This window comes from Ips typographus, linkage group LG1 (genome assembly GCF_016097725.1).
Source record: "Ips typographus isolate SLU linkage group LG1, UJ_Ityp_2.0, whole genome shotgun sequence".
Taxonomy (NCBI): Eukaryota; Metazoa; Arthropoda; class Insecta; order Coleoptera; family Curculionidae; genus Ips; species Ips typographus.
Genome location: NC_138422.1, coordinates 10,136,415 through 10,160,897, shown reverse-complemented (window position 1 = coordinate 10,160,897; position 24,483 = coordinate 10,136,415). Strand labels below are relative to the sequence as shown.

General features: G+C 30.9%; 2 protein-coding genes across 5 annotated transcripts in view; one reads left to right on the top strand and one right to left on the bottom strand.

Moving 5' to 3' along the window:
* Window positions 1-12,535: 12,535 nt before the first annotated feature.
* The window catches only part of LOC145724511 (uncharacterized), a 101,548-nt gene continuing 89,600 nt past the window's right edge, over window positions 12,536-24,483 (bottom strand). For 2 of the 4 annotated variants that reach the window (XR_014177015.1, XM_081972843.1), the window contains one exon: window positions 23,196-23,549. Coding sequence is in view for 2 of the 4 variants with exons in the window: in XM_081972843.1 (XP_081828969.1) it covers window positions 23,475-23,549 (75 nt within the window). In the remaining 2 variants the exon portion in view is untranslated. Of the gene's footprint in view, window positions 12,884-13,680; window positions 14,497-23,195; window positions 23,550-24,483 lie in introns of those variants that run through there. The other 2 variants (XR_014177016.1, XM_081972852.1) reach the window with 2 other exon arrangements.
* LOC145724506 (protein charybde-like) lies at window positions 14,589-16,462 on the top strand. Its single transcript, XM_081972829.1, is given in 3 exon segments — window positions 14,589-14,795; window positions 14,797-15,234; window positions 15,324-16,462. Coding segments are annotated over 3 exon segments (591 nt in total). The 5' UTR covers window positions 14,589-14,730; the 3' UTR covers window positions 15,412-16,462.

The window sequence follows — 24,483 nt, the reverse complement described above, 5'->3', positions numbered from 1 at the left end:
ACAATTTCAAATGTCAGAACCCTGATTTAGTCTGCATTATCCTTGTTCCTATAGTATATAAATTAAGAAGACTTTTTTTAAAATGGTTGTGAATTTCTGAGAAAAACAAAATGGCTCAATTCAGACATTTTCAAAATGCCGGAAAATTTTAATTTTTAGTATATACCCTAAATAGTCGATTCTGTGTGGATTTTTTCAAAAATATTTGTACCTAAATTGCTCTAAAAATATGTTATTAAGGTAGACTTCAATATTTTTTTTTGTGAATTTGTAAATTGAGTTTAATCTGCTTCAAAATTTTAGTCAGTTAAATGCTTTTGGCGAAACTGGCTAAATAACAGGTTTTCACTTAGAAGTGCAACGCAGCTTTAAACAAAACACCAAAATTTCAATTTTAAATTCACAGCTTGATTTTGGGTTTGCTGGAAGCAGTAAATTAGAGCAGATTAAGTAATTTTTAAAATTTAAAATTGTTTTCGTTTGTAAAAATGGCGGTTGCAAGAAAATTCTTTTAGTGCAAGGAAACTGTAATATAAATAGGTTATGTTTGAATTTGTCAAACGTTTTAATTTGGTGCATGTACTTATTTTGTAATATAGTGTGATACCATACATTTATTTGGTAATATTTTATACTTCTACCAAAATAAAAACCAACCAGCTTAAAATCCAATATTCAGATCGTTCCTACTGACAATCAATTTCTTTAAAACAAATAAAAACTAATATTACCTTTCAGTTAAAATGCGATAAAACGACGATAAAGTTAATCGGCACGTTTTAGTTGACTCATTTAATATAATGAGGGTCATTATAGATGCGTCATTTATTGGATTCTCTTTATAAAACTGATGAAATTCTTTCTAGATTGGCGTTACTTTTTATTTACATTGTGTTTAATCAAACAATGCCTATTTTTATATGCCATCTGGTCGTAAAAATCTCACCCAAGTGATAATTATAATGTTTTTAGAAATATGTTCAGAAAAATATTGTTTTTATGATGGGTGTCTGCCGTTATAATTCGACTAACTAAAACAAAATGTCTTAAATAATTTATACGTGTGTATTTAAAACTGGTTTTAAAAATGATTATGGGTGCTTTCAACATAATTATTAACATGTCGGCTGCTTTTTATTAGAGCTGCTGAAAACGTGCTATAAAATATTTCAGTTTTTTAATGATTATGTTTCAGGCTTAGTAGGTTTAAAGACAGTTAAGTAGGTTTCAGATTTTTTGATTTTCAACATTTGTCGACTGGTTTCTCCTATTTCAGATTACAGGTTTTTGATGATTATTGTAAGAACTGTGTTATTTCGATTTCTCTAACCAAAACAGAAATTAGGTCTTTTCTTCTCTAAAATATGTTGGGGGTTTACGTAAATCAGTGCAAGCCTTTCATTTCTTCTCCGACTCTGATAGAATTTACTTCTGCTCTAAAATAAATTGGGAATTGACATTAGTCAATCTTCTCTCAAAATTTCTAGACAATTAGCCAGCTTCATGCATTTCAACATGTTCTTCCGCTCTTATTTTCAAAAGTTGATAGAATTTAATTCTTCTCTAAAATATTTTCGCTTTTGACATCGATTGGAACTTTTCTTTCCAAATCTCTTTGCAATTAGTCAGCTCAATCATTTTAACATCTTCGTCCTCTCTTCTTTTCTCACGCTGGGTGTTCTTATGACAAAACCAATTAGGACAGCAATTATTTCAAGCAAAATTGAACGTCAGAGACCTTTAAAGGTAAAAACACTTTTATACAATCTTGCAAAAAGGGAAAATTTCTACTACTTTCCTTATTTACACTTTTTTTTAACTCTTTAAATAAACTCCTTAATAACGGAGGTATACGCCACAGTCGAAATGGAGTTAGTTTAAAAAAGTGTGGCCGTTTTAAATTTCAAAATATATTTGAAAGGTCTCGTGACCGTTGAAAGTTTACTGAACTGAACTGAAATACGGTTTTATTCAAACTTTAAACTGATATTTTCAAAGTCACGTGACACTTTTTACAGTGAAAATTATCACGCAACTCTTTTTTTAACGTCAAAACTGATCACGTGTTTTTTTTTAAATTAAAAATGGTCACAGAACATTTTCAGTCATCAAGTTTATTTTTAATGGTCACGCGATCTTAAAAATGATATTCATAATGTTACGTGACACTTTTCAATGTCAAAATGTTATTGGGAGGGTTTTTCAGTTAAGTTAAGTCACGTGACTCTTTTCACAGTAAAAATTGACACGTGACAATTATCAATCATCAAATTTATTTTTAAAGGTCACGTGACTTTTTTTAACGTCAAAACAAAATCATGAAGGTCACGTGATTGTTTTTTAGTTTAAACTGATACACTAAATCACGTAACAATTTTTAAGGTTAAAATTTCATCCTTAACGTCACCTGACAGTTTTTACGTTTAGACTGATATTTTTAAAGTCACGTGACTCTTTTTAAGGTGCAAATAGTCACGTGACTCTTTTAAGATGATGGAAAATGGAATTCGTAATGTCTTAAAGTTAAGTATAAAATTTAGCACCCGGTGATGAATGAGTATTGAATATGTAATGAATATTCTGAAGAAACGATCCGGAAGAAAGTAAAATATTTATACTTTCTGGAGATGACTTTATTACATTTAATCTGCAGAGGTAACCACAACGTGTAAACTGCCTTTACAAAATAGTGTGATCCCTTAACTTGTTTAGTGAATAGAAATGACACTTTAATATTGTCATAATAATAAAAATATCATTGTGTGACAGACTACATTAATTTGTGTGTACTTTTTGCTCTATTCGATATAGCGAATAATAAAACATCCAAAAACTACTACTGTCACAGTTTCAGACCTATCAAACAAACTTCAGTAGCTTAAAACGAAATTGGTCGAATTTTATATTTTCCTAGGATAACATAAAGTCCGATCACTAATTTGAAATCGGCACCAGATTCTATAAAACTAAATATGCTCTACTGACCAACCAGGCATATCTTTGTGGTAATTTATCCTAAATAAACAGGTATTCCAATAAACCTATTTTTACTATGATACTAGTTATGCAAGCGATGTTCACAGAAATCAATTGGCTTGGCCTCAGATAACCTAAACAAAAACCCAAAAAACCCACTTATTGGAAATTATAGTTAGAACATAAAGTTCATATTGTGCAATAACCAAAACATAAACTGTTTTTGTACACTAATTAGACCTAGACATATATAATTAACCAGACATACGTATTAAAGTTATTGTTCTTTCGTTTGTTTTGAAATATTGCTTAAGGATAGCGTAAAAAGCAATTAAGCCATAAAGAAATATTAGTAATTATCATTGAGATATACCTGAATGAATCATTCGTTTATAATAACAAATTGTGACACCTCATATGAAATTTAAACCTATTTTTGGAGTATAATGCAAATCCTTTAAGTAGTGTTTATTGAAAAAAAAAAAAGAAACAAAAAACTTCCGCTTATCGTATTTCAAAGGTATTTAATCAATCTAGTAACCCCATTTTCCATCACCTATTAAGACATATTAAGCAACTCGTTAGTCATCACCCGTTCCAATTTGACTGCGTTTCTTTGTTCCGCTGTTCCTCTCCATACATTATCGATCCGTTTCTGACAGGGAACAAAGAACTTGTGGCTCTATTCTGCAATATGAAGGGTGCACTCTCTTTGTTTCCGGACCCTGTACAAGTCGGGAATTATTTTTATCCTCGCTTTCTCTCTCCCAGTTTTTTTTTTGACGTATCAATCCCAATCGGTTTTGTTTACAGCCAGAGCATCAGAGAGAAAAAAAAAACGCGAATGCGACGTATCAATTTTTCAGTTGATTGACGTTTCTCGTGTATGTTATTTTTTCTTGTAAATTTTTCAGCAAAGCGTCGTAATTAAAGCGGCCTTTTGATGTTACATCAGAGGTTATTATAAAATTTATTATCATTACATGATTTTCGCCTTGGTCTTCCTAAGAATTTGTATTTCGAGAACCGAAAGAAAAGAGGCAAAGCTATTTTTAAAACGCAGATGTTGCCAGTCAAAAATATGGGAGTTTTCTGTTCTTTGTGATGGCTTTTTATTAATAGATGCCGCTTTGGATCATTTTAAAATTGAACCGAATCGTTATCAACTATTATGATGAGAAATTAATGATTTTGTATCAACAAAACGAAGTGTTTTCTCTTAATACCAGGTGTTCAGAACAAGACGATATGGAAAATGAGTTATTATAAATTTGTTTATTACCTCATCTGCATTGACACTGCATTTGAAAATTGTTGGAGAATGTCAAACTCGAAATTTCTTAAAGTTAAATACAATTTATCAACAAGTTTTTAGTTTAGTTTACTAAGAAAATAATAATCAATCTAGCCATATATTAAGTGATTTATTATTTTTTATTTAACATTTTTGTCTTGCATGAAATTTTTCTCTTCTCTTTTATACTACTTTTAATACTATAAAGTAAACTACAAAAACTTAGTCAAACGAACTCCAAAACTGCTCTATTTTAAATTAACTGGAAGATTCAACGCTTTAATCTGTTGTGTACCTAACTGGCTTGGTTTACAGCGTTAATTCTACAAGACGTTAAACGTTACAAATTACATTTTCAAAGAATTTACAGGATCTTCAGTAACTAGTTCAATAATAGTGAACGGAATGGAAAAACTGAAAAATGTACAGAAATTGTCAGTTTACAATCTTCACTCTGAAATGGTTTTTAGGGCTTAAGAACCAGTCCCTAAACTAAAATATTTTAACTGTATAACCAAGTAAATCTAGTCAATTCTAACTTTAATCAAGTTAGTCATACCAATTTGAAAAAGACAAGTTGTTGACTTGCAATCAAATACCAATATTACTTTAATTTTAACTTAAACTAAAGTTATTTTAACAGCTTTATGCTAATTTGAACAAGCTGTTTTCTGAATATGTGTCAAAAACATATTATAAATCCTCTTGAGAAAACTGCTTGGGGTTTCATTTATTAAAAACAAAAAATATATAATTAGCATCAAAATTCCAGCTAGGAAATGAAATGTTTCTAAAATTTACTTTTACAACAATCCGCAGAAGTGTCTTTCTTTAAAAAATTGCGTAGTTTTTTTAATTTGTTTAGTGACAAATCAGATGTCATTTTGGTTAATTTTTGCTTTAAGCTATTCTCAATTCTTAGGGCCAAACCCGTTAAGGTAGTGATTTATTTCTAGCAAATTTGAACAATAATGGAACATTAATGCTTTTTGGAACATGGAGCAATTAAAATATTTAAACCTTCTGAAATGAGAGTTTCGGAATTGAATTATAGTTACGTGACAACGAAACTGTGAAAACTGACTTTTGAGTTGCCATAAACCAACAAAATAATAAAATAGTGCATCCTGTTGGTAAATTACAGTACAAATTGTATTTGCCGCTCCATTGAGACAAATTTGACAATTAAATGACCTAAGTGACTCACATGTCACAACTGTCAAACCTAACTAAGTGGGACTTACCACATATTAATAATAAAAAGTAAAATAATTCAGATTACTTTATATGTTCTACAACAGTAGGAAATACCATATTTCAAATTGACCAATACACTAAAAGTGCTAATCAATCAGCTTCTTATAAATAAACACAAAATATTGATCAAAAGATAAATTTAACTTTATTAACTAAATTACACACAATCTATTGTGTTCAATACAGTTTATGGAATATTTGGCAAAGCGTCTGGCCACGTCAGTGAAACATATCGTGGAGATAAAATGTACGAGATAAACGTTGCACAATATTTTGGCAAAATACATCTTTAAGATTAATTTTTTTTTTTGCATTTGCGTGGTTTAACTTAAAACCTACATGATGTATTAATATAGAAATAGGCATTTTATGATGATAAATGGGGATTTTGCAAAAATAAAAAAATGAGGCTGATTATAATGTTTTGAAAGACGTTTCAAATTATTAGTTGTGGTAGATTTATTTTGGTTTAGGTCGATATATTTACTTTTGTTTTATTTATTTCTGTCTAAAGAAAGGATGGAAATGCACTTTTGCCGGAAGAAAAGAAGAATACTGTGTAACGTTGAATTATAATTTCATTCGAATATACGATTTACTGCATCGTAAATTAATTTCAAAAATTAGTTTTTATTAAAATGTTAATTAGGAAAGGTCTCTTAAAAAAATTAAACTAATTGGCTAAATAACGCTTATTAAGTCATTCTTATGCAAATTGTTGTAAAACGTTTATCACAACCTTTGCTGCTTCTTATTAACCGTCATAAAATATCACTCATATAAATATAGCAAAAACGAAACTAAATTGTGATGACGTCACATTAAAAAAACAGGTTGCCAAAGTGCAGAAAAAATGTAAAGCTTTTTAAAGCAAAAAGCGACTCAAAAATCTTTTTTTTTAAATTGATAGATGTTATAGAAGTACCCAAAAATGAGAATTACCAAAAAGTTTCCTCTAAAAGTGTTGTAAAGTGGCCAACATTTTTTTTTTACAGAAACATATAGATATTATTAATAACCTTAAATTATCCAAAAATATTTTGAAATTTCCAGAAGTTTCTACAATAAAGTTTTAAAATTGCCCCTAAATAACTCTGAGACTCTCCTAAAAATTTCCAGTAAGTCTGTAAAACTGTTGTAAACTTTCAAGATTCCCAGAATCCACCAGCTATTAGAATATAATTTTGAGAAAGCCAGAAACCTGTAAATACTACTCAAAATCTGCCAAAAATTGAGGCAAAACTGGCCTCTCTAGCTTTTCATGTTACCGAGATATTGAATTTCACAAAGTAGTAAAAAAAGACCCCTAATACACTGAAACATTTTAAAGTGCTTTTTTGTACTTATTTCACTTAATTTAAGGTTCTTTGATATAAATATGCCTTTTGTTGTGCGTTAGAACCCTTATGGAGCAAAATAAAAAATTGCCAAAAATGACATTTTTTCAATTTTGGACTGACTGTAACTTTTTTATATGAACTTTTATAAATTTCACTAAAAGGCCATTAGAAAAATTGCCACAAGCTTCTGGAAGTGTCATAAACTTACTAAGAATGTTTTGAAATTGCCAGAGGCCTCTATATAGCTCTGAGACTCTCCAAAAGATTTCCAGAAGCCTTTTAAAGTTAAAACTAAAAACCTTCCAAAAAGTGTCAAAAGTCTCTACAAGTGTCTAAGACCTTCCAAGAATATTTTTAATTCTCCAGAAATTTTAAAGTTTTGAAAATCCCAGGAGTTCTGAGAATTTCAAAAGCCAGTAGAATAAAGTTTTTAAAAGTCAGAGCACTGCAAATAATACTGAAACTTTGCAAAATTATGCCTGATGGATCTGAAAGTGTCCTAAATCTTCCAAACATATTTTTCAAATGTCGTAAATATATATACCTCTAAATAGTACTGAGGAGCCCCAAAAAATTTGCCATAAGCCTCTAAAAGTGTTTTCTTTCCAAGATTTGTTGTAAATTGCTGCCTCTGTAAATGTTTTAATTTTTCCAAGATTCAAGAGTTTTTAATATGCCAGAAGCCAATAGAATAAAATTTTTGAAAAGCTAACGGGCTGCAAAAAAATAAAGAAAATCAATAATTGTCATACCCCCCTGTGTCTTAAATCTATTAATCCAAAAATACCATATAATATTGCTTTCTTGACGTTGATGTTGGTACAAATTATTAGGATTTGTGACGCCATATCAATGTTGTTTGAATTTCGCTATGATTGCATTCTACGTGTTCAAACGTTGTTATTACAAATTTCGAATCTTCCAGAACGGTATTGCTATAATTAATTGCGTGATGCAACATGACGTGTGAGAATCACACTGTTCATTTGATAAGAATGATCAAATTTTAATATTTCGCTCGTCATATTGGCTACTAGACGATAAACAAAATTCGAAGGCGTTGTTTCAAGAAACAAAGTCCGTTTGTTTTATCAGCATGCATTGTATAACCTTTTATCGCACATGTAGGATTTTTAGTAGCCTGTGAACTAGTTTCAGGTTTATCTTAATTGTTATAATATTCTTGAAAATGCATTGACTAGAAAATCAAGTAGATATCGTAATTTATTATATACGTGCCAGGGGAGACGTGTCGTCGCCAAGTAGGTTCAAGTCTGAACACGTCGACGCCAGGTGTCTATAACCTGACAATCTGAGCCAATAATAATGAATTTCATACAAAGAAAAGAAAGAAATATTCCCGGAAGTCGAACTCTACCTTAAAAATACATTTTTGTGAACTTTACCTTATCTTAATAATTATTTAGGCGTTTGTTGTAACTAAACATAATTAATTACATGAGAAACATTTAGGTAGATTTAACTAAAGCTGTTAATAACCATTATCTGGAAAGTTGCTATTAATTGTACACATAGTTGGCTAAAAGAGGGTTGTATTAATTTAGGTATTTTACGATAATTCATTATTAAAGGTAACTTTTAACTAACTAAACCAATTTAACTACCGAAAGTTGGCTTAATCCCAAACCGTATAACCCATTAATCTAATTTTGTAAAACTAAACTTACATATTAAATAATACGATTTCTATAAAGTCTTTGTTGCGTAAATTGTTGTGAAAAGTTTATCATCAATTAACTAGGACATCAAAGTGTGCCTTTTGATATATTAAATATAGCCAATCCAAATGAACTAATTGGGTTTTAAAAAAGAAGTTAGAATATTGCTGTCAAATGATTGATTGATAAAAATTTTGTCATATTTATTTAGGCTTTTAAGCCTTCCACCACAGGTTTAATTTGACTAGAACTTACCATACAACAGGCAATCATATGAAATTATATTGTCTGTAGTCTGAATTCACTTGAACTTAGATTTTACAATTCAGTTTTCAGTAAAACTGGAAATTTTTAGAACCGAGTTATCTAAATCCAAACAGCAAAAATTGAGTATTTGGTGCTCTAAGTTCAATACATTCAACTTATTTAATCTCAATTTGCATATATTCAGTATAGGAAAAAATGCGGGCATTAATGGAAAATGTCGATTTAAACAAATCAAATTTTCGATAAACCAACTTTATTATTGTGTTTTAAAGTTTATCAAATGTGGGACATAAAAATCAGTGTTTTTTTCAATCTAGCTCTAATTATTTAGATCTGTACTTAAGGGTATAAATTAAGTTAAAATGTCTAAAATGCAGAAAATTGAAGAACAAATTGAAGCATCAGAATTTACTTCAATTTTTGTGGATAAACCTAAATTTTGTTTGGTTAAAATCTAGTCAGAGTCTACGGAAAATTAGAAGAAGAGAATTATTATTGATTAGAATTACTTACAGTGTCTACTGTTTTTGGAGACTTTTAGTACGCTATTTACAACGTAGCCGAATTCCTTCTAATGTTTCTTCTACATTCATAGTAGAGAGTGTTAATGAATCAAACATACATTCGCTACTAAAATACAATACTGAAAATTGATTTTTAATATCGAAACGTTAGGTTATATGAAATTGAGTTATTTACGGCAATCAAAAAAGTTCCAAGAAATAATATGCAAAACCAGAGGACTATTGGCAGGGCTGCATGTAATTATTATTGCAATTTGAAGTCATTATTTATTAATTATTTTTATTCATGTATAGGTAATTCAATTAAAACACACTACTTTAGAAAAAACAAACAATTTTATTTTATTTATGCCAAAAAGTGGTAATTACTATTTGGTTGGACTCAGATGACGCTTAAAACATGAAATACATTTTTATGTGGTGAATAAGTTACATAATTTGAACCATGCTTTTATGAATTTTTTTTCAAGTAGTGTATAACAAAAATTAAAGTGAAATAAAATAGTGAAACACTGTAGTACAACTTAGTTAGAAATTTTGATATTTAATTTTTATCCTATTTTTCGAAACAAAAAAAAAATAATAAACTTTACGCTATCCTTGACTCACCCTGTAGAGAAATGACAAAATGAACCTTTTTACCAAACTAGTTACGTAAACTATACGTTACGTGACTAATCAGTTTTGAAAAGCATTAGTCTATATGTTAAAATTAGAAGAAAGTAAATATGTCTGTTGATTCAGATATAATTCAAATCTTATCTAAACCTTGTTTTTACAATTCCTAGTATTAATTCAAGTACTAATTTGTTATTAAGACAGTTAAAATGAATACGTGTAAATATGCAGGGAGCAAATTTGCCAAAACGAAGACAACAGTTTAGGATGTGAAAAAGCTTATTTACTTAAGCAGTGTGGAAGGTAATTCCTCTGATAAGAATAATCATTAAAAAAACCCTAGTAAATAAGCGGCTAGAGGAGAACCACAGAAATATTGTTATTCTCTTACAACTCGATGGAATGTGCTATACCTAACTATCAAAATGTTTGGTAATTTCCAAATCATGTTTTTAAATCTCACGATCAAAAATCGTAAAATTTGTCTATTTTCAGAACGATTCTGTGAGGAAAATTATGAATCTTTCTCTAAATGCTATAATTCCTAGAAGTCAGCTGTCAACTGTGACGTCAATCACAAATGCATGACGTTTTTCTGGTTTTAGCCTTTATTTTGAAAACAAACTCAAGAAAAAGCTGGTCAACTGTCAAAAGTCATCAATCGCAAATTTATAAAATGCCCTGGTTTTAGTGTAATTTGAACAGAAATTCCAAGAAAAGTAGTCACCTAATTTAAAAAAATTTTTTTGACAGGTTTTACTGATAGCATATGCTATAATTCTTTGAAATGTGTCAACTGTCAAAAGTAATTACAAATGCATTAATTTACTTTGAAAACAAATTCTAGAAAAAAAATACGTGATTTTTGACAAATGCTAGTATATGCTATAATACTTAAAACTTGATAACTGTCAACTGTGAGGTAAATCACAAATTCATAAAATAATCCAGTTTTAACTGTCATTAATTTGAAGAAAAATTTTAAACGAAATAATTTTTTGTAATAGCCTAAAGATTCAAAAAATGATTTAATGAAATATTTTATTTTTTTTTATAAAATATTTGCATATAATTTGATCGATCACAATTTGATAATACATATTTCAATATACAGAGTAATCCATTAGAAAAAAACACTATTATTGGCTATATAATAATAGCCCTTTTACAACAAAAGGCTATTTTTTTTTAATTACATACCAGGAGGCCTAAAAAGTGAAAAAAATTGAGCAACTTCGCCCGAATTTAACCGACCCTGTATTTCTTAAAATGATATGATGTTGTTTTTTAAATTGAGCAACCCTGTAAGTTGATAAATTAATTATTAAAAACATTGAATAAAAAACATTTTTACAAAAGTTGAAACAATCTTTTAAATCTTCAAATTTCAGGCCTTTACACATAGATCAGCTGATTAATGTGTACTCTGAAATTAATCTAACGGGTATTAGATCCGGTGTCAGCGCAGGTCATATTGCATATTAAAAACCAATGTTGCCAGTCCCAGTTTATTATTAAAGTCGGCTGATGTAACTCATCAAAGTTATTATATTTTTTAATGAAAATAACCCCAGGTCGACAAAAAAAGCGCTTACAAACCGAGAGTTTCAACAACTATAATTCAAACCATCACTTATTTAAATTTCGAACGTGTCTACCACCCATTATTATACGTTTCGAATCTTCTAGCGTGATATCGAATAAAACGCTAATTTATTAAAAGTGATGCAATATGACGTGTAAAACTGTTACTATACACTTAACGATAATGCTATGGATGATCTAAATTTGATATTTTATGCGTCATATTGGCTATTGTGCGATAAAGAAAGTTGGGATGTTTTAAACTTGCTTTTTTCAGGGGCAAAGTGCAGTTTTATCAATATGAAACTCATTAGCATTTTTATAAACCATTAAGTTGGTTGGTTGGTAAGTGGTGTAGAATTTTAAATGATCTGATGATGGGTCAGCAAACCAACAGAGACGTGTCGTCGCCGTATAGGTTCAAGTCTGAACACGTTATCATTTATACCTCAGGACAAAGGGAAATTTGTAGTGTTTTACCCAGTTTTATTTAAGTTATTTTTAATTTTTTGAAGGTTGCATTAAAATTTTGTATCTCTGCCATTTTTCCACTTTCAGCGATCATTAAAAACTCAAAATGTTTAATTTGAACTTCTTTTTCACTTCATACTAACCACAATACCATGGAACATATACAGGGCGTCCGAAAAACAAAATAAAGCGTGTAAAGAGTTTCGCCTAACATCAAGGCATCATCAAACGTATCTGATTTAGCGAAACCCCAATAACGTAAAAAAACTCAAATAACCCAATAAAAATTGTGAGATTTGCAAAATTTTATATGAGTTCATGGCCCTAACTCTTGAAAGCATAGAGTAGAATTGACAAGAGAAGTGTTGATAGAATATGACAGAACTGGTTGACAATGGCAGGTTTGTATCAAATTATGTGTTCCTTTCTCTTGATTAAACTCCCTTCCCTTGTTTCAAGAATCTAGGGCCAGGTGTAGAAAAATATTGGTCTGATTTCTATCTTAAATTTAAGTTAAAAATCCACTTTAAGTTCTACATAATTTATTCATTAAATTATCTAAAAAAATACAAATTAAAACTGAACATCAAGGATGTTGTAAGTTTTTGTATGTACCCTTACAACTCTACAAACGTTCCCAACTAAATAAAACACAAAATAAACTAAAAAACAAAATACAGGACATTTAACAAGACACAATACAGGACAAGGGGTAAAAAGAAAAGACAGTATAAATGGTCAACTTAGTTAAAATTGCAAAATATCGACGGAAAATTGTGGTGTACAAATTTAAACAATCTGATGAGTCAGCAAACCAGCAGAGACGTGTCGTCGCCATATAGGTTCAATGTCTGAACACGTCGTCACTTATACCTGAGAACAAAGAAAAATTAAAAAATTTCCGTTTTCGAGATATTCGACTTTCTTTCCTTCTCTTCAAATGGAACAACTTTGGCTCGATATTGGACCCAAATCACCAACCGTATTGTATAGCTAGTAATTTTTAATGAGAACTTTATTTCCCATTGTCAAACTTTTAGTCATTTTAATTATGTAATGGAACTAATTACAAGTTTCATCCACAGAGGATCCGAAGTTTGAAGTTTCAACCACTTTTGTAGGTCATTTTATGATTTTTTGTTCCAACAATTTCTTTCAAAAGAGTAATTCCTACGTGTCCTTAACAAGTGAAACAAACAATATTAATTATTTGTCAAAGACAAGTTTTGTAACTATTTGTGAAAACAAGTGGTGTTTTCTTAAACTTTTTTGTTAAGAAATGTTATTAATAGGCTTCAGCTGTTGTTATACAGTAAGGACTTTTTATGAAGAGAATTACGTACTATTCTGCTGAAATATAGACCGGATTATAAGCGTATTTTTGCTTATGTGAAGGTTTTATGCTTATTTAAGAATTTCTTCTTATTTCTGCTTTTTTCCAACGTTTATACATGTCAATTCAATTATTTTAGCAACTACCTATAACGATAGTTTGAGAGCTAAAAATCGATACAGACATTTTTGAGGCTTCCCGGATTTATTGGAGAAAGAATTAAAGAGAATTTGCATCAAACCCTTCGGTTTTCAAAAATTGCAGAACATATTTACGGTACTGAGTAGTGCACAAGATGTCGATGTTGAGCTATTTTACCGAAATTTAATGTGCCTACCTATAACTAGTGTCGACGTAGAAAAGAGTTTATCTGCATACAAGAATATTCAGGCAGACAGACGATAATGATACTGCCAGGAAATACAAGAACGTACATGTTGATAATGATTAAATATTAGTACATTATGTTACTAGCAGTAGAAACAGGTGATTATCGTGCTGAGGTCAACAATTTGAGCGAAACATTCTACTCCTGTGTAAAATACACTAATTTTTTCAAGCTTCCTTTAGTTTAAATTGCAAAATATCGACGGATTCATTGTGGTGTACAAATGATGTGTCAGCAAACCAGCAGAGACGTGTCGTCGCCGAATAAATTCAAGTCAGAACACGTCGTCACTTATACCTGAAGACCAAAGGAAATTTGTGGTGTTTAAAAAAAACTGTAAAGCCAACAAAGAAAAGACACATCAGGGGCCGCTTTTATCGATCCATTCCATCTGATGCAACCGTGCGGCAACTTCGCTCACATCCGAAAACCCAACTGAAACGTAATGAAAATAAACCAGGAAAGTCAACAGAAACACAGCTCCTGTACGATGTATCGAAACCGACCAACATCATCAACTCGAAAACCGGTTTACTAATTTTTATCAAGAGTTGCATCATCCGACACCGGCTTCGGTCCGGCACTAGTTTCAACCGGTAAAACTTTCCCGTTCAAGTCGTTTTCCTCAAATTGAGAAAAATTCCTAATTGGAAATGATTTCACAAACTTTACCACTCACAACTTGTACAGATTCCCTTAAAAAAAGTTGAAAATTAAACAGAAAAAACGGGAAGCCTATGCGAGAACAAAGGATCGGATAATGGCAGCAATATAGGAGGGCACGAAACGATACGAGCGCCAACATTCGGCATTTTCCGGAACAAAGTAGGGCTCATTCTATATAAAGCGACATCAGCTGTTCAAGCCGGCAGTCAGGTTTAGAAACGTACGGTAAAAGCAACTTGCCAGTGCAAGATTGCTTAATAGGAGCCCCGGCTTCGTATTCTTTATTGTGATATAGATTTATAAGTGTTAGAAGTTTTTCAAATTTTAAAAATTATGGAAGTTTTATCGGTTCAAAATAGTGTTCCCCATCATCAGGAATATCAGAATCAAAACAGTAAGTAGTTTTTCGCTTCCACCCACTCACACTAACTCCAAAACCACCACCTCAAAAAAAAAATCTAAAAAAATCCCTTTACTTGCAGAATGGTATTACGATCCAAGACCTCACTTAATTGAACCATCCAACTCCGCGGCCCATTTTTTGGCCAAAATGCTGGAAGAAGAAATTCGTTCAGCGAAAAAGACCCATCTATCCGCCGGGGAGGTTCTGCTGCCAACAGGTCTTCTTCAGAGAGTCTCTGAAGATGTTCTGGAAGTTGCAGAGTCTGAATGTTATGGAGTGAGAGGCATGACTCTTCACCTCCTTTATGAAGGTGAAGAGGATTGCAGAAGAATGAGCTGTCTCAAACTAGATCCTTCCACTCCATCCACTTTTGAGGTTTATTTGACATTCAAGCAAGCCAACGCTGGATGGGGATTCTTACCTCAATTCATAAAGTAAGTCTTGATTTATTTTTTCTTAACCCCCAACACTTTCTTCATCAACTAGAGAACCAGAAAATCTAACTAGAAAATAATTGTTACAGAAAAATCACAAGAGGTAATACAGTCATTCTTAGCACCGACTACGAAATAACGAAGAAGAAGTTGTATCGTCCAGTGTCGCGTGAGTGAGAAAAGACCAATAATTTCATAATTTTGAGAGACTGAAACAAATTTTTCACATATTATCCTAACGTTTAAGTTCTTTTTTCTATTTTTATAGTAGTCGTATAAAAAGATGAAGAAATATTAATCTACAAAAAAAAGCGCAGCGTGATCTAGTTCTTAGTTTTTAGTTTTTTCGTTGTAATTATTATACGATGTCGATATGCGAAGGCTGTTTTTTTAGTTTTTAAGTCTTTCGATCGCTTTAAGTACACCTCAAGTACAAAAATTCTCTCAAAAAAAAAAAAAATCCGAATTATTTAAAATTTGATTATAGTTGAGAAAAACAGCCTTTCTATTTTAAAACAGTATTCGACTTTTTCAATTGTTGAAAAAGAGTTCGTTCCGAACGATGGGTCTCTGTATAAAAGGCCCAAAAGGATTCCATGGAATCCGTGATTTTTTTCGTGATATAATAATAATTATTGTATTATAGTAATGCAAAAATGATATAGATATGTACCTGCGTACTTAAAAATTACAATAATTATTAATGTTTTCTTGTCTCTAAAACTGTTCAGTTTGCGCTTTGTTGAATGCTGCATTTTTTGTGTTTTTTGATCTCGTACTAATAATATCAAAAAAAAACAAAAACCCGACCAAAAAAAAAAATTGAAAAAGCACTGGAAGTACGGCATTCAATAAACGAATTTTAATTTTTTAATGTGATATCTTAGCTGGTAGAATAGACATGTAAACGATATAATATTACGACTAATAAATTATCTGTGACTTTAAAAAACTGTAATAAAACACCAAAAAAAAAATTAATAAAATATTCATACACATTTGTACAAAAAAAAATGTTGTGTATGTTAAAAAAAAGAAATTGTAAGGCTCTTTGATGATATATTATAATATTGTCTATTTAGTTTGTAAGTTTTTATATTTGACTAGAGTATAGAATTTATTGATGGCTATGTGTGATATTCAATAACCGTACAGATTGATAGCTGTACAACATCTCATGCTTTGATAGATTTTTAAGTCTAGTAATACAAAAACACTTTTTTTAGAACTGTATTTGTTTTTTTGACCTTATTTCAATCCCAAAATACGCCCACTGTATGTTTTCTTTAATTAGCAAACATGCAGTAATCTAGTTTTCTTTGTTGACGTACAAAAAAAAGTGATGCGGTTACATATAGGGTCCCAAATGACAATAGTTTGTGCTAAAATGAAAAAAGTAAAAAAAAGTAGAGTAAATAAGACCAAGAAAGGGCAGGGCTACTATTTTTCCAAAAATATTGGAATAACAACTAAATTTGCTAAAAAAGTTTTTGGTTTATTTAAGCAAATAAATTTATTACTCACAATTTTATTAGCTTTTAAAGCTTTACACAACGAACTTGAATTTATAGAAAAAATTTGAAAATACACAACATTGTGAAAGTTTAGCAATGTTGCACTATTTCTCAATTCTGCTTTTCCATCCAAAACCCTTCTACTTTTACCGAGGGGTAAACCGCTGAGTACAATTTTGTACACTATTTCCTAACATTCCAATAATGTCCACTAATTCCTTGTAATGCCCAGTAATTCCTAATAATCCCCAATAACTAACCTAACCTAACAATACCCACTAATTTTCTGAATTACCACGACTGGAGAGTCAAAAAAAACTTTTTTTAATAAGAAAATATGCATGCAACGATTTAACCGGAAGTAGATATCAACTGCTGCTTGGTTTAAATGGGATACCTTGTATATTATTGCATTTTTGGATTCTACGTCATATTCTAGACATATTTCGTGTATAAATGTCATACACTTCTCTGTATCCGTTTCTGAGATATTTACCGTTCTATGTGAAACGTTTTTTTCTTGATTTTTGTGTTTTATAAGGTTTGTTCTAAGAGTGGGTAAAGAAAAACGATAAAATATATTATACAGGATGGTCAAAAAAAGAGCTCAAGACGTCAGTTCTAAAAAAGGACATTTTTAAAATTAATTTATTTTTTCTGATTCTCTGTTCAAAATTAAGGTAAGTTGGTATTAAGATCACTTATTTGAAAAATTTATTCTTTAAATTGATACATTGAACCACCCTGACACTGTCAAAATAATCGAGTTATTGAAGGTTAAAGTAGTAGCTGTCAAATTCAGTCAAAACTGACTTTATTGTCAAACAACTCGTTTATTTGCAACACTTTGTATAGACTTTTATATGTCAATGGATAGAAAATATAATGAGCTTTCCAAAAATATGGCCGTTTGTGTTGATAAGGTGTTTCGTTTGGCCGCCAGAGGGCTCCAAAGCTAACTAAACGTTTTTCTTGACTGTAACCACTCTTTCTTTGAGGGATTTTTTTTAAATCGGTCAGGTACGGCCCTGATATTTGGCACAAACCTAACACAGTGAGTGTCAAATTTAGAGCCGTAGCAAAACTGTATAAATAAAGTCGATTTTCGCTTGCACTAATTGGCCAACATAACGCAAAACCCATTGGAATAGTGATGGCTTTTCAAGAAATTTTTAGGCATTACATCGTAGTAGACCTAGTAGCTCATGTAACCGTGTTTTCTTAATTTTCCAGGATCAAATTAGCCCTAACCAGTCAAAAAGTGTTTCTGTGACACCGTGTCCGTAAACCGTAAATAACACGCGTATTTGTAACACTTTGTATATACTTTTATATGTCGATGGACAACCAATGAAATGAGCTTTATATTGACGTAGAAAAGTCGGTTGGTCAGTGGTACCGTTTAGCCACTACAGGGTGTCTCTTTGACCATTTTTTTTGGTGTATCTTTTTGTTTAATATTTAAAAACCCGCTTAATGGCACTATTTTTGCTATAGTTTTATACGTCAATGGATAGCCAATAGAATGAACTTTCTAAAAATGTCCCATCTTGGGTTGATAGGTTAGATGGTTTGGCCGCTAGAGGGTGTCAAAATTGACTAATTTTTTTATGACTTTTGGTGCATTCTTTTGTTCAATCGTTAATAACTAGCTTATTTGCCACTATTTGTATAAACTTTTATATGTCGATGGATAGCCAATAAAATAAGCGTTCTATTGACGAATAAAAGTTGATTGGGTTAGGGGTACGGTTGCAAACACCATTCGAACCAAATTAGTCGTTATTTTGATCTTTTGGCAACATTGCAAGGACACTTTGAAAGTTTAAACTAGAATAGGGCACGTAAAAACTTTCTACAGAGAAAAATTTCCAAAATTTGAAAGTTTTAGGGTAGAGAAAGTTTCGGGAAGATATAAAGAACAGCAGAAGAAAAATAAAATTAATCAACACATAATCTCAAAATTCATGTTTTATATTGTTTGTTGATTTCCAAATGATTATCTCAAAACAAAAAAAGAAATAGTATTTCTCTGTTACGACAAAATTTTGTAAAATTGTGAGCAAAGTTTAAAAACTATTAAGAACTTACACTTTGAATTAACTTTATTATGTCATATTCTGAAATACGATCGACATGGAGGAAAGTTCTGACCACCCTGTATGATTTTTATGCCACATTGACGTTAATAAAAGTTTTATTTTTCAATTCCAGATAAACATATCTCATAAATCCTACAAACCATCTTCAAAAACGTAATATAGTAAAAGTGAAAGGTTAAAGGACTCCTCTGATAAATCAAGTCATAATTTCAGGTTATCCTTTGGGTTATTTAAAACTGGTTTTTTTACCTATTTTTTTATTTGTTTATTTTACCAGAATCGTAGGCGTCACGTGCTCCTCCATAATCTCCTGTAAAAAAGATCACGTGACTCTAAAACCAAGAGCTCTGTCCTTCAAAGTGGCAGAATGAGGTCATTTATCTCGCACGTGTATTTTTAATAACACAAATGGAACTGATCATATAAAAATTCAAAAAGAAAAATAACTCTCTCAAAGTGGCCGTTATTTAAAGTACTGACTAGATAATATTCAAGTAGGCAGACATTTTTATATTTATAAGACAAAAGAACTTAATTAAGTAAGTAAGATTTTTCCAGAAGTTTACTCTTGTAAAACATCTTCAGCAATGCATATTAAATTGCAAAAAAACAAATTGAAGAAAAATAATTTTAAATGATTGGAGACTGAGTGACATTTCAATTGTTTTTTTGGCTAAAAAGTTGGAACTCAAATCAACGCCATCCGAACTTCCGAACCATAAATCATCCGTTGCAAACGAGTTATCCAGGTTTTCATAAAATTTAGTAGTATTACTAAAATGATAATTTGCATAAGTTATCTTTAATGAGCTGCAAATTTCAGTAGTAGTAAATAATTGGAAATTCTACAAATGGGTGGTACTTTTTTCATGTTGGCAGCCCAGAATTTTTCTGAGTTTCGTGAACAATCCTTTATTACTTTAAGAAATATAAATTTTGATATCCTGTATAAAATAGCATAATATGTTACCTATTATTTTTTTTGTTTAGTTTTCGCCAATTAAATTTGGTGTTTTTATTTTGTGCCAACTTTTGACTACTTGCCTTGATATTCATTAAAAAATCAGCATTAATTGGTAAATTTCACTTAAATTATTGTTTTTTTCAAACACACCACGGTTGGTAGATTACTCTCATATACTTTTAAAAATGTTATTGTTAAAGTTTTCCCATCAATTAAATTCAAATCGAAAATGTATATCAGATATTTCGACGTGTTGAACCAAAACAGGATGGCACGCAACGACGGCAACTAAACATAACAAAACACTAACAATTTGAACAAAAAAAAAAACTCGAGTTTAATTATTTGTGCAATACGAATTTACATTGAACAAAAACCGAGTTTGTGCGTTTGCAACCGTAATTACACGTTGGCTATTGAAATGTATGGTTGTTTATTCTGAATGTGACTCATGCCCGTTCTTCGTTGCATAATGCAGTACACAGTTCAATAAACTTTTTTAGACTTGGCCTAGCAACAACTAATGAGCATCGTTTTCTCATTTTATACCTGCCTAATTGAGAGAGAAGAAGTCGATCTGATTGTAGTTTAATTGCACTAATTTGGCAGCGGTTCCAACCGAGTAAATTTAGCAAATTATGTTAAACTAGACAATAAAATGCATTATGTGTACAAATAAATATCAAAGGTATGTCCCACCTAGAGATGGAAAATTCTTAGAAATTTTTTATTTAAGAAAATGCCAAAGGTAATTTAAACAGGGATGGGCAATATAAATATATGTAGTTAATGTAATTAATGACTTGTAGTTACATTACAAAAATTAATCTATATGATCCAGAAGTATGTTCTTATTTGATAAAATATAGGAATATTCAAACGTATTTTATTATGATATATTATGTATTAACTAATTATATTTAATGGCAAACATATTTTAATATTTCTAAAAAGAAATACGTGAAAAAACATAATACACATACGTAGTTATAATAAATTGGAATATAAAGTAATGTTATCATTGTTTAAACCCCGGTTTAAACTAAACATTATAAAGACCACCCTTATTTCTCATTATTGCGTCTACAGTGCGTTTTTTTTAACGCGCAACATAGGATTTTACATGTTAAATTTTTAAGCCCATGTTAGACCATGTTATTTTGGAACTACAAGTATAAAACTTGACGGGTGGCTGTTTCGTACCCTGAAGCTTAAGTAAGTTTACCAATTCGACCTAAAAAGTGTTAAAAAGCTTGCAAAAAATCATCTTTTTTCGAAAAGGTTTTATCGTTTCATACTCCCTGTATGCATTGTTGTTCTTTGTTGGTTTTGATACTGACACGGCAGGTAGCAGGTAAAATTTGGCGTAGAAAGTAAAACAGGGTGATCATTAACTTTATATCAAGAAAGTTAAGAACAAAAGAAGTATTTTTATAAATGAATTGTTCAAAGTGACCTCCGTTTGAAGCCAAACAGTATTCCAAACAATCATAAAATGCCTTTTTGACGTTCAAAAGATGTCGGGTCGTGATGCAGTCAAAATATGTCACTTTACCTGCTACCTGCCCTGCCAGTATAAAAACAACAAGGAACAACAATGCATACAGGGAGTATGGAACGATAAAATCTTTTCGAAAAAAAATGATTTTTTTCCAGTTTTTAATCACTTTTTAGACCAAATTGGTAGACTTACTTAAGGTTCAGGGTACTAAAGACACACCCGTCAAGTTATAGACTTGCAGTTCCAAAATAAAATGGTCTAACATGGGCTTAAAAATTTAACACGTAAAATATATGTTGCGCGTTAAAAAAAACGCACTGTATAAAAAAATCCTCAAAAACCCAGGGGCGGGAGATTTTAAAAACAAATCCCTAAAAATATGTAAATGACGTAATTATTTACATTTAGTACATTAGCGACAGTTTTTGCAACAATCCAGGCAATAGAATTTGGATTATTTGGAAATTATAAAATGCCAAGTAGATGTGTTTCTTGGAGGAACCAAGTAGTCTTACAGCTACATGAAGCCAAATTTGACAGTTCTGAAGAACACTTTTATACTTTTCTTGCGTCACGTGACAACTGACATAACTGTCAAAACCCGTTTACCCGAGCGTTTACTAGTGACCTGAAACCATAACATTACTAATAGTTGCTTATTTGAGGAATTTCACTGGTAGTTGTGTTTAAGCTCCATGGAGCCAAACTTGACAGATGAAACGTTAAGGAATATTTTAATACTTTGCTTGCGTCACGTGACAGTTGTCATAATTGTTAAAACTCACTCACGACTGACCTGAAACTATTAAATGCCAAATAGATGTGTTTCTTCGAGGAATTGCACTATAAGTTATGTTTACAGCTCCAAAGACCCAAACTTGACAGTTGAAACGTTAAGGAACATTTTAATAATTTACTTGCTTCACGTGACAACTGTCATAACTGTCAAAACCCACTCACCACTGACCTGAAAGTGTAAAATGCCAAGTAGATGTGCTTCTTTCAGGAATTGCACTATACAGCGCGTTTTTTTTAACGCGCAACATAGGATTTCACGTGTTAAATTTTTAAGCCCATGTTAGACCATGTTATTTTGGAACTACAAATATAAAACTTGACGGGTGGCTATTTCGTACCCTGAAGCTTACGTAAATTTACCAATTCGGCCTAAAAAGTGTTAAAAAACTTGCAAAAAATCATCTTTTTTCGAAAAGGTTTTATCGTTTCATACTCCCTGTATGCATTGTTGTTCTTCGTTGTTTTTGATACTGGCACGGCAGGTAGCAGGTAAAATTTGGCGTAGAAAGTAAAACAGGGTGATCATTAACTTTATATCAAGAAAGTTAAGAACAAAAGAAGTATTTTTATAAGTGAATTGTTCAAAGTGACCTCCATTTGAAGCCAAACAGTATATTCCAAACAATCATAAAATGCCCTTTTGACGTTCAAAAGATGTCGGGTCGTGATGAAGTCAAAATAAGTCACTTTACCTGCTACCTGCCCTGCCAGTATCAAAAACAACAAGGAACAACAATGCATACAGGGAGTATGAAAGGATAAAATCTTTTCGAAAAAAAATGATTTTTTTGCAGTTTTAAATCACTTTTTAGACCAAATTGGTAGACTTACTTAAGCTTCAGGGTACTAAAGACACACCCGTCAAGTTTTATACTTGTAGTTCCAAAATAACATGGTCTAACATGGGCTTAAAAGTTTAACACGTAAAATCCTATGTTGCGCGTTAAAAAAAACGCACTGTATATAAGTTGTGTTTACAGCTCTATGGAGCGAAACTTGATACAAAATACAACCACACGAGCTAACCTTAAGAACAGTAATTTTCAAGCTTTTGAAAACTTTGAGAGCTAGAAATACTGACATTTACCTGCCATACTTTTTATTTTAATTTTCTACTAATCTAAACATTAAATATTACATAATTTACCGTTTTCCGTAGATTCTTCATGGAGAAAATTACTTTGGACCATATCTAGTCCCACCTAGAGCTAAATTTGTAAAACAGACTTGCATTGTTTAAAATTAACAGAGCGGTTGCCAAGTTTCGAACTACGCATGATAATTTTTTAAGAGTAGTTTTCTGACACTAATAACCGACCTTCGAAACTAAAAACCGGCAAAGCTTTAACAAATTATTCACATCAATCTTTTGGTGGAGTAGTTAATTTGGTGGCTTCGCATGTCTGATCCATTGCTCCCAACTTATTCGGTCCAAACTGTAAAAGAAAAATTGAAAAATTAATGAAGCTAAAAACGTTGGAACTGTCTGCATGGAAGAACCATAAATATTCATTACTCTGATTAATAAACCTCGACCAATGTAAATCTTCGTTTCACGTTCGTCAGTGTCGATTCGCTTCGGATCGACCATTCGAGAACTATTAAATGAAAGTGAATTGTAAAATCGATGTAGATACGAATATAAAACCATTAATTCATCACAAAAAGTCGTAAACTGTTTAATAAATATGTTATATTTTTATACACTTTTACTATAGTTATTAACGTGGCAATTAGGAAGTTTGATCATCAACCAATTTGGAATTACTAGGACTAATTAGGAAAACACAAGTAGAAATTGCTTGAAAATTACCATCATAGTTCAATTTCGGAAACTTTGCTGAAATGTAACCAGCAGAAAAAATTTAATACAACCTACTCAAATCATATTTATTAATAATTTTCTTAATTAGTTATAATGTCTCCATAAAACAAATTTTCAAATCATTAGCATTAATAACTGTTTAACCAGTCGATGCAATTCAGAATTACTTCTGTAACAAATACGAATTTATTAATATGATGTCCGAATTTTTAATCAGGTAAATACACCAAATAGACCATGCTTTCAATGAAACGTTGAAACAAAACCGAAAAAATCAAACGGTCAAATTATTAAGTACCTACAAAGAAACTTGTGCCAAAACGTATAAATCATATAAAGTACTACAAGTCCCCACAGGGAGAATTTATAAATTAACGTAAGTTCTTATGTAATAATATAAAGTAGACATGTAAATTTGGATAAATTTATACACAAATTACCGGATACCCACTTAACTCGTTGGTCTATTTTAAGTTTTTGCTATTTGCATGTTTTGTTTATTTAGTAAAAGTGTTACTTTTTAAATCACGTTAAACTGATACTGG